At 39.6% G+C, this 11,835-nt stretch overlaps 1 protein-coding gene across 4 annotated transcripts in view; it reads right to left on the bottom strand.

The window, feature by feature from the left end:
• The window catches only part of RORA (RAR related orphan receptor A), a 356,396-nt gene that overhangs the window by 10,353 nt on the left and 334,208 nt on the right, over nucleotides 1-11,835 (bottom strand). For all 4 annotated transcript variants that reach the window (XM_023228591.2, XM_023228593.2, XM_023228592.1 and 1 more), the window contains 5 exons: nucleotides 7,679-7,800; nucleotides 5,933-6,065; nucleotides 5,159-5,266; nucleotides 2,736-2,846; nucleotides 1,365-1,477 (listed from right to left, as the gene is read on the bottom strand). In XM_023228591.2, coding sequence (XP_023084359.1) covers nucleotides 1,365-1,477; nucleotides 2,736-2,846; nucleotides 5,159-5,266; nucleotides 5,933-6,065; nucleotides 7,679-7,800 — 587 coding nt within the window. The remainder of the gene's footprint in view (nucleotides 1-1,364; nucleotides 1,478-2,735; nucleotides 2,847-5,158; nucleotides 5,267-5,932; nucleotides 6,066-7,678; nucleotides 7,801-11,835) is intronic.

Raw genomic sequence — 11,835 nt, 5'->3', positions numbered from 1 at the left:
AACTGCCTATTATTTTAACCCAGAATAACCTTCTCTAGGAAATGTTTTCACCAGATCTTGTCTACATGTTAAGTGCTGTTTATAATCAGAGATCATAATGGTACCCTTGCATTTGGGAAAAAAGATGGAGAAGAGAGTGAAGCTCCTGACAGGGCTCTTCCCTTCCACTTCTCATTCCTGCCCCATTGCCTCATTTAACAGGTGCAAAATCAAAAGCAAAACAGCAATTAACCCCCAGTTACCCTTTTCTGACCTAACAGGTGCGAAATCAAAAGCAAAAACAGCAATTAACCCCCAGTTACCCCTTTCTGATCTAACGTAACTATAAAGGAGAAAAAAAACAAGCAAACAAATAAACAAACAAGAAAACAAAACCAAAAACCTCTCACATCATCTCACACAATAAAATACATAAAATAAGAAAGAACAGGGCTGATTTTTCTAAGACCAAATACATACTACTAGCAGTGGCACTGATGGATATTAGCACATTTAAAAAATTGGCATTACAATCATATTTTTATTGTGAAAGATAATGATAGGTAAAAATGAAACCTTATGCTTTGAATACAGAGTAGTGATGGGAAATTGACAAAAATGCAAAAGTCATTTACTGTTGATGACTAAAGAATTTAATGGAAGTGGAACTAATATTAGTATATATGGTCATTCTGATTAAGTCTTTTAGTCCTTTATAACTTCTTTCTAAATTCAAAGATTATAGGCTGGGCATAGTGGTTCACTCCTATAATCTCAGCTCAATGGGAGGTGGAGGAGGGAAGACCGCTTGAGGCCAGGAGTTCGAGAGCAGCCTGGGCAACATAGCGAGATACCCATCTCTACAAAAAATATTAAATAAATTAGCCAAGTGTGGTAGCACATATGCCTGTAGTCTCAACTACTCAGGAGATTGAGACAGGAGGATCTTTTAAGCCCAGAAGTTCAGGGTTGCATAGAGCTATGATTGTGCCACTTCACTCCTGCCTGGGAGACAGAGTGAGACCCTATCTCTAAAAAATAAATAAATTCAAAGATAAGTTTTCTAATTTATGTCAGTGCAGAATATTAACTCTGCTTTATGCCCAACTTTGATGGAAGAGAATTTCTAGAATGTAACATTTTTCCTACATTGCCTTATTGTTGCAGGACACTTTGTAATCAATGATAATACGTATAATTTAGACTCAATAATGAGTTTTGGCTCAACAGAATTTTACTGAAATGGAAATTTATTTCTTTTTAGTAGCCTGTTGCTTTCTGATACTTTTGGGAATTGGTCGTATGACTTACATGACCATACTGGCAGCATGATTTGTGCCAAGGGATAGTTCAGGCCATGCCAACCAGAAGCCTTCGGCACTCACCTTTGTTAGTATTCCATCTTCTCGGTGATTCTTCTGTAGGACGTGTTGAAGAGCTAGCTGAATTTTCTGTTGCAGTTTTTCAATTTTTACCTTTTCTTGCAGCCATGAGCGATCTAAACATAAAAAAAAGATACTCTTTAGCATTCCTCCGACATGGTGTTAAGATCCCCCTTCTCCGGATGCTTTTGATACAGATAATTATATCACAATGAATATTTAGAGACTCAGAGGTCAGTTTCACTCCTCTTTCAAAATTTCTCCTAATGGAGTGAAAAGTGATCTAAGGAAGTTACAAAACAGGGTGTTAAACCTTTCCATTTTACCAATCCATAAAGGAAGGATCCTTCCCTTCCAAAGGATAAACAATTAAATATGAGGCCATACTCATATGAATGCAAATGAAACCATCATGGCCCCTTGGGATGTTCTAGTAATTATGCTTTGGAATGAAATATTCATTATCAATCCTGCTAGCTTTTCTGAAAAATACGAAAGTTTTCTAGTAATCTTTGTCAACTAAAATTGTCGATAGAATTCCAAGTGACAGGCCGGGCATGGTGGCTCTCGCCTGTAATCCCAGCACTTTGGGAGGCCGAAATGGGTGGATCACGAGGTCAGGAGATCGAGACCATCCTGGCTAACACGGTGAAACCCCATCTCTATTAAAAATACAAAACTTAGCCTGGCATGGTGGCGGGTGCCTGTAGTCCCAGCTACACGGGAGGCTGAAGCATGAGAATGGCGTGAACCCGGGAGGCAGAGCTTGCAGTGAGTGGAGATCGTGCCACTGCACTCCAGCCTGGGTGACAGAGCGAGACTCCGTCTCAAAAAAAAAAAAAAAAAAGAATTCCAAGTGACTTTAAGGGTGGTTAATTTAGGATATAGTTTTTATGTGTAAGTCTTCCATATAGAAGGTAGTAACTTAGCAAAGTGATGATCTCCAAACATGCAGTGCTGGTTGAAAACACAGATTAAATTCAGATAGTCTAGTGGATGGCATCTAAATGGATTTTAACGAAAAATAGGATGTCTTAAAAATCATGTTATCCTGGAGACTGGTGTTAAGAAAGGCAACCCTATTCTACCACAGCATTTCTCTTGGTATCAGGAGGTTAATTCTGGACTAGATTTTATTCAATTCTCATTTCTTTACATTTTATCTGAAAGGCATGAGGTTTTCTTAAAAGAATATATATTTTTGTTGGGGGGTGGAGAAGAGAGGGTGTTATTTGAAGACTTAAAATCCAATTTAATAAGGGTGGAGACCTCTCTTAGTAGCTCCCAAATATTTTACAGCTACTAAACGTATGGACCTTGTAAAAATTCTTTATCTTAGACAATTCTAAAACCATTTTTATTTGGTTATCTTACCTGCTGACATCAGTACGAACGCAGAAAATAATGCAATTTCATCTTCAGTCAGGTGCATAGAACATAAACTCTTTCCAAATTCAAACACAAAGCTAATAAAGTCTTCACAACCTGCCAGAATGAAAATAAAGACAGTTTAGAAGTTTGGTTATTGTCTTAGGAGAAAAACCTAGGTCTTAAGTTTTCCTAAGGTTCTCCTAAGACCCATAGGAGGTCTTAGGAGAAAAACATTTGGAAGATGAAAAAAGATCTAGTGGTTGAAGATCAGAAGGAATAGTAGTAGCATTTCTACAGTTTAATAGTTTAAAATCTTAAAAGGAAAATCTGTTTAGCCATCACCACCACTGCCACCACTTCCATCACATCACCATTACCACCATCATCCTCATTCAAAATAACGAGACTGAACTTTTGTTGTGTGATTACTATGGCAAGTATTGCTCTATGATATTTCTTTGGGTTTCTTCTTATTTTACGACAGCTCTATGAAGGAGGGATTATTATTATCCCAATTTTAGAGGTGAGGAAACTGAGACTTGGAAAGTAATGCAACTATGGTCACACAGGTAGAAAGTACAACCTAAGAAGCAAAGCTAGGCTGCCTGATTTCAGAGCCTACACTTTTAACCTACAGTCACATTCTAACTGATAGTCACATTCTAACTGATATGTTAAATTAACTCGTTTTTGTTTTCAACTCTATTTCATCTGAAACATTCTTAAAAATGTTAACAAATGACACATTCTGATGGTAAAACTATTACAATTATTTACCAACCTGAAAACACAGAATGTGAAAGTCCCCTAAAATAATAATCCATTTTCCAAAAGACTGGTTAAGTTTGGTGTCTATTCCTTCAGATTTGCATATTTTACATACAAATGTATATATTTAAATGACAATGTGCTACATGGCAGTTCATTATTATCTCTTCTGTCATGTAACTTTTTAAAAAATCACTCATTTTAGATACTTATCCATTCTTCTTAATAACTATATTCATTTTATTTAAATTATAGAAATCCAAAATTTATTATTATTAATTATTCTGAGACAGAGTCTCACTTTGTCACCCAGGCTAGGGTGCAGTGGCACGATCTCGGCTCACTTAAACTTAACTCCACCTCCCAGTTTCAAGTGATTCTCCTGCCTCAGCCTCCTGAGTAGCTGGGACTACAGGCGCGCACCACCATGCCCAGCTAATTTTTGTATTTTTAGTAGAGATAGGGCTTTGCCATGTTGGCCAGGCTGGTCTCAAACTCCTAACCTCAGGTGATCTGCCTGCCTCGGCCTTCCAAAGTGCTGGGATTACAGGCATGAGTCACCATGCCTGGCCCCAAATTATTTATTTATAAATTATATGTCATGGTTTCACTTAGCTATAACTTTTCTTTCTTTGATATCTGCATGTCAGTCTCATTGATGGTTACTGTTTGAGGGGGATGGAAGGGCAAAGCTTCTGCCCTTTGCTTAATTTTATGTATCAACTCACATCCTAAAGGTTATCTGAATAATGTATCACCAGCAAATCTGGTTTCTTAAAATCTGGAAGGGGGCCAGGCGTGGTGGCTCAAGCCTGTAATCCCAGCACTTTGGGAGGCCGAGACGGGCAGATCACGAGGTTAGGAGATTGAGACGATCCTGGCTAACATGGTGAAACCCCATCTCTACTAAAAAATACAAAAAAAAACACTAGCCGGGCGAGGTGGCGGGCACCTGTAGTCCCAGCTACTCAGGAGGCTGAGGCAGGAGAATGGTGTGAACCCAGGAGGCGGAGCTTGCAGTGAGCTGAGATCTGGCCACTGCACTCCAGCCTGGGTGACAGAGCAAGACTCCATCTCAAAAAAAAAAAAAAAATCTAGAAGGGAACTGGAAGGACACATAATATAAATCCCTTTGATTACCAACTAGATAAAATGAAACTCTAGATCTTTACATGTAATGTAGATAAAAAACTTTTGACCTATATGAATTTTTTTTTTGAGACGGAGTCTTCCTGTGTTGCCCAGGCTGGAGTGCAGTGGCGCAATCTTGGCTCACTGCAAGCTCCACCTCCTGGGTTCACACCATTCTCCTGCTTCAGCCTCCCAAGTAGCTGGGACTACAGGCACCCACCACTACGCCCAGCTAATGTTTTGTATTTTTAGTAGAGATGGGGTTTCACTGTGGTCTCGATGTCCTGACCTCGTGATCTGCCTGCCTCAGCCTCCCAAAGTGCTGGCATTACAGGCTTGAGCCACTGTGTCAGGCCGGGCTATCTGACTTTTCTACAGTGACTAATTAGAAAGTAAAATAGGTATAAAATCCCTTAATTTTTGTTTCTGAATAACCAGTTTTCATTTTGTCCAAGCAGAGCTTTCACTCAACCCGCATCTTTTTCTATAGCCCCGATTTGAAGAAAAGGCACCTTGATACCCCTTACCTAAGGATTTGAAGATGTCGGGGCTGGCATACTTCCCATCAAAGTACACGGTGTTGTTCTGAGAGTCAAAGGCACGGCACATTCTGATAAACACCACCTCTAGAGAACCTAAGCAGAGGCAGAAATGGTTCAGGTCATTTGGGTCATTCGATGTTAGTGACTTTATTTCTAAGGTGCTCATGTAGAGACTCCTTCTGAGACAGCATGGTGGGTGTCGTGTGCAGTTTAGCTAGCGGGTTCTCAGTCACATCAGCTGTCTATCCAAAAAGACAGAGTTTTCTATGTAATTAAAGACTGTCGTGCTGAAGCTGAGGCCTGTTTAAGTGAAGTGAGGGTTGATTTATAAATTACTTCCTTAGCACTCTTCTACCTCGCAATGCAGTCTCAGAGTTGCTAGGAAAGCATTTATTCACATGTACTAAAACAAGAACCAAAAACAAGTATATCTTTCTGAGTTCTACTTCCTTCTTCCTAACATCATAAACTCGGAGGACTTGGAGTGTAGAAACAAAACACAGGTGATGGGAAAATTTGGGAATGCAGGTGACCTTCAAATTAATCTTTTTATCCAGAAGAGAAGTGAAGTGGGGGGGGGAATGTTTCCTGAATATATCTCAAAACCTTTCAAAAGAACTCCATTTCTGCTAAGAAAAACCTGAGCTATTATCATTGCAGAAAAACTGTTCCCAACACCTTCCTTACCAAGCATTTCTTTAATAAGCGGATGAAAGCAGGTTAGGAAGAGATCTCAAAATTCACTTGCAAAGCACATACCTGCTTTTAGAAGCACAATTTGATCATTTTGACACAGTTCCATAAATCCATCAATGCGTTTGGCAAACTCCACCACATACTGTATAGCTTCTGTAATTTTGATGGCACACAATTGCCACATCACCTCCCGCTGCTGTTAAAGAGGGAAACACATTAACATCCTCCAGGAAGATGTTAGGTTTTGTAGCAGAAGTTGAAGAGTTATGAAAGCAAAGCATGCCACTGCTTTAGCCCTGGGCCACGAAGAGTGGTAAAGTAGGATCTTCTTTTTTCTTTTTTTTTTTTTTTTGAGATGGAGTCTTGCTCTGTCACCCAGGCTGGAGTGCAGTGGAGTGATCTCAGCTCACTGCAACCTCTGCCTCCTAGGTTCAAGTGATTCTCCTGCCTCAGCCTCCCGAGTAGCTGGGATTAGAGGCACATGCCACCACACCCAACTAATTTCTATATTTTTAATAGAGACAGAGTTTCACCATGTTGGCCAGGCTGGTCTTGAACTCCTGACCTCAAGTGATCTGTCTGCCTGGACCTCCCAAAGTGCTGGGATTACAGGCATGAGCCACCGCGTCCAGCCTGCATCTTCTTTTAAGTAATTATTTTGCCTTGGGAAATTTAATATCACTTTACTTGGGGAAAGGGAGAAAAGGAGGAATCAACTGAATTTATTGTGCACCTACTATGAGCTAGGCACGGCACATTCTGATGAATACCACCTCTAGAGAAGCTTTATGACATCCTTGTCTTAATTCACTTTCATAAGAATTTTTTTTGGCTGGGCACAAAACAAAACAAAACTGGCTGTCTCAAAACAAAGCAAAACAAAAAACTAGTGGATATGGGAACTAGGATTCAAACCCAAGCATCTCTGACTCTAAAATCCCATTTCATATACTTTGTTGCTTCTTACTATTTTCTTGCTTCTCCTTTGTAGCTTTGGCTGTTGGCATTACCTGCTACCTCAAAGGCAAACAAAGTGATGTGCTGCTATTGCCCAACATGTCCTGTTAAATTCCTTTTGTATTCGCACTCTCCAATTCAGTTACAGAACGATCTGGATCTGTTTTGTTGCCAACTTGTTTCCCTAATCTTAGTTTCAGACTGTTTCCACCGATATGATGGGGTGGAAGAAACACTGAATTAGGAGCCGGGAGTCAAGGTCTGGTCTTGATGTTTCACTCTCCAGACATGCCAACGGATGTTAGTTTTCCTCAAATGTAAAATGGATTCACCTAGATAATCCTGTTGATCTGGGTGTTTTATAGAAAAAGGCAAGTAGGGCACTATTTGTCAGCCTCATATTGCTAGGTTCAGACTGGAGTTACCATGATAGCTTCTAAATTTTTTTTTGTATATACTCCCTAATACAACTTCCAGAAACATGAGGCTGAGATTATTTTACATGAACTTCCAGACCTTAAAATCTTTGATTGGGATATTGAGACAAATCTCAATTCATTTGGGCTTTTGGAAGCTGCTTAATCTATTCTCCTGTTGACAAATGGAAGGAGGTATGTGTATACCTAGAAAGCACAATAGCAATTATTTGCTATTGCAGAAATTTTGCATGCAGGCATCTGCAAAGCTTCAAGTACATTAGCAGCCTTGGAAAAAATATATTTAAACAGAAACCTGATATCTGATGAAAGACACCCATTCTTTGGTCTGTGGGAACTCTTGACCAAATTTCCTATACCAACACCCTCCCCAATATTGCCTCAATCCTAGGAGGAAAAATTCCTCAGATCATACCTTGTTTTGATAATTCTCAATTTCTTCCTGCAAAAAGGTCTGCCACGTTATCTGCTGGAGCTCTTCTCTCAAGTATTGGCAGGTTTCCAGATGAGATTTTGATATATTCTGTGCAAGGTGTTCTAAGGAGAAAACAGGAGATCACAAACACGAAAAGCCAAGTTCTTTGAATAACGTGATTTAATATTTGCTTTAAAAAATAACAAGTAGAAAACAATGTCTGTGCGGGTTTTGACTGTCTTTACACATTTAAACAAGTAATTTGGAACTGTTTTGTATTTGGGAACATGAAGGAGGATAGGGACTTTGCAAAGCCGACATTTGAAGATATGACTTGGTGACTTCAAAGACCCTCCTGACTTTGCCCTTGTTCTGTGTCTTTATACTAATGTCTAGGAATGATAAAATACTGACCTAGATAGACATAGGAAATGATTAACCTGGTGTTTCTTCTTGGCATTTTTATGAAGACACATCTGCCACATAACATTGACCTGGGAAGGATTATTCTTATTCTTGAAAAACTAGAAAATGATATTCTTTTATGGTGACAACTAGGTATTTATTTAGTTTTTCCTGCAAATTGCAGAACAAGCATTACTGAGAGCCTACCATGTGGCTATGCATATGTAGTTGTGAAGTCATAGACTCTGGAGCTAGACCATTTGAGTCTGTATCTCAGCTCTGCTACTTACTAGCTATGCTTGGGTATGCTTACTAGATCTTGGGTATGTTATTTAACCTCTTTGTGCTTGGGTTCCTCACTTGTAAAATGAGGGAAATGGTACCTATTTCACAGGGCTGCTATGAGAATTAAAAGAGTTGAGCCCTTAGAATGGGGAAGATTACTTAGAATGTGCTACACAATATTAGTTATTATTATACTTGAGCTTAAGGAGTTTGAAGATATTAAGGACCTAGAGGCCAAAGAAGTTTTCTCTAGGAACTTGTAATCTGGTAAACACGTATGAACACACTGGAAGGACAATTCAACACATTAGATAATAAGGTATAAAGTTGAATCACCCAGAAGAAGAGAAAGAAAAACGTAATTGAAGCTGTCAGAAAAGGAAGAGATTGGCTGGGTGTGGTGGCTCACGCCTATAATCCCAGCACTTTGGGAGGCTGAGGTGGGCAGACCACTTGGGGTCAGGAGTTTAAGACCAGCCTGGCCAACATGTATCTATTAAAAATACAAGGGCATGGTGGTGGCCGCCGTGATACCAGCTACTTGGGAGGCTGAGGCATGAGATCAAGAGTTTGAGACCAGCCTGGCCAACGTGGTGAAACCCTGTCTCTACTGAAAATACAAAAATTAGCTGGGTGTGGTGGCGGGCACTTGTAATCCCAGCTACTTGGGAGGCTGAAGCAGGAGAATCACTTGAACCTGAAAGCCGGACATTGCAGCGAGCCAAGATTGCACCACTGCACTCTAGCCTGGACAACAGAGCAAGAGTCCATCTTAAAAAAAAGAAAAAGAAAATTATATCTGGGGAAATGGAACAAGCGGTTTTGTGCTTGGTGGATTGCAGCACAGAGAAGCTCAGGCAGGAGGACCACATGGAAGGCTGCTGGAATCTAGATGCCAGGAACTAACAATTTGGAGTAGCTTGGTAATAATTGTTCTGGAAGGGAAGGATGATTAAAGAAGTATTTTTTTTTTTTTAAAGAATTGACAAAATCCCATGAATATAAAACCATATCAAAAAATGATCCCTCTCCCTAAGGTTTTGACCATAGAATAGGCAAGCCATTTTAAAAGAATGGTGCTGAATGCAAACTTGGCAACACTAGGGAGAGTATCTATTTGTTTGGAAATTTGTTACTGCTTTTGTCAAACAGAAGCAGACTTGTTTGTGTGAAAACAGAGCAGGTTCACCTAAATGGAGCTGGAAACCAGAATCTCCTTAGAGACACTGAAACATAATAAACCTGAACGGCCCTTCTTGGAAACACACAGACCCTAAAACAGCATGAATAAGTAACATAAACACACACACACACACACACACACACACACACACACACACAAAAGAACAAATGTAAAGGAAAGAATGAGAAACTGAGAGGGAGAAGCCAGGAAATTATGTGTCTTAGAATCAATGACGCTTGAGAAGAGATGAGTAAAGACAAAAATAATGGGGAGTAAGAAACAAGAAAATACATAAATAAGGTAGTGAACTACCTCTTTTGGAAAGAACTCTCACTATATAAGATCGTTTCTAGAATGTAAACCAATTTTTGCCAATAAAAAAATGATGAAGATGAAGAGTCTTCACGGGGAAGCAGGGGGGAATGCTGTGGAGTGAAGGATGAGAAGAGGCTCATATCATTTCCTTCCAGGTTATGCTTCATTTCTACCTAATAAGATACTTAGCATCTTGTGGTTTCACTTTGTCTTAAGAAACTGTGGCCACTTATCCCTACCTATTTAAAACAGCCAATAAAAAGTGAGACAACAAATCATGCAATGTACACGACATACCAGTAGAGGGCAGTGGTTGCATTCACACCATCTGCTCACCAACAGCCTTTCATTCCAATTCATAGTCGATTTGGCAAGTGTAAGATTTTAGACACTTTGCTATTTTTAAATCTCCATTTCAGCAAAGGCGAGTATGGTCAGGCTGAATAAAAGTCGAGAATTTAAGCGTGGTCTCTCAGATAAAGGCTGGAATAGTGAAATACTTTGTGCTAGGAGTTAGGAAACCTGGCTTCTGTCTGAGCTCAGCAGATTATCTATCTACCTCACTTTGTGACTGGGGCAAGTCATGTGCCCCAACCATGACTGCTTCAGCAATACAGCCAGCGCCTTGATACTTCAGATGGGAAGTCCTGGCTTCTGAGTTAGTCACAGATTTTCATAGTGGGAAGGAACTTTAGAAAGCATCTAGCCCAGACTGTCCTTGTTTAACAAATAATAATGACATTAAGAATTACGATAACAGTTAACACATATGGCATTTACTATATACCAGTCCCACCTAATTTGTATCTATCCTAAATATATATGTTTTCTCACTTAATCCTTATAACAACCCCAGGAGAAAGGTACTAGTATTATCTCCATTTTACAGATGAGGAAACTGAACCACAGTAAAGTGACTTCTTCAAGGTGTCACCGCTGGCAAGTGGCAGAGCTATGATTCAGACACAGACCTTTATTTTCTAGGGGTTGAGAAACTACAGCTCGCAGATGTTATGTGACTTATACTGGGTTGTACAACTTATATTAATGCCAGGACCACAACCCATATAAGTGGATTTCTTGTCTCATGTTTGCCCAGTATATCAGTTGTCTCTCCTGTGCAAAGCTTTAGATATCAATTATAGTAACAAACATAATTTGCACTTAAAACCTAGGTTGTTTATCTGGAATGTATAATTCAGGTACTAATTGTACACCAAGGGCAAAATTTCCTAGCCAAGGATAAAGACGTATTTTTCACTAAGAGTAAAAGGTTGTGCATACTACACTTGAAAGAGAGAATTGGACTTAGGAGGTGTTGGTTTATAATTTATCTTCCTATTATATAATTGGTTTCATTTGTTTAAAATCTGATGACAAAGTTTAGCCTAAAATGAAGTCAAGAGTCTTAAAGAGATAGCAGGCTTTAAGCCCCAAAAGAAATACCAGGGAAATGTAAGTAGCTTTGGAACAAGACTTGGGCCACTTTCATGATACTCTTAGCTCCCTGAAACACTCTGCATGCATAAATGGGATAAGAGAATTACAGCCCAATTATATCCTTTCCAGATAAATGCTAGTTTAGTTTTGGGTTTGGGAATTCTCCTAGTGATGATCTCATTTAATTTATCCTGGAAAATGCCATAACACCTGTGAAAAATTCCTAATTTAAAAGCACACAGAGCAAGCAATGAGGGGGCAGGACTCCCAGACTGCACTGGAGAGTGAGACCATGGAAGAGGAAGCTGACTTGTCCAGGAGCCTCAGGGAATCAGCTCAGCCGTCTCTGGCCCCACTTCGGTATCAGTGCATTTTTTAGCCAAAGTGCCATGTTCAAGGGCAATGCTTTGCCTAAGGCCTATGGATTTATTTCAGGATTGAACATTTGACAAGCAAACAGGACAGAGTCACTAATATTTATGGTAAGGTGGAAGCAAACCTAAAGTGAGTCAGGTCATTTTTCATGCTA

The sequence above is a fragment of the Piliocolobus tephrosceles genome, chromosome 6 (genome assembly GCF_002776525.5).
Source record: "Piliocolobus tephrosceles isolate RC106 chromosome 6, ASM277652v3, whole genome shotgun sequence".
NCBI classification, from domain to species: Eukaryota; Metazoa; Chordata; class Mammalia; order Primates; family Cercopithecidae; genus Piliocolobus; species Piliocolobus tephrosceles.
This window is presented reverse-complemented; position numbering and strand designations above follow the sequence as displayed.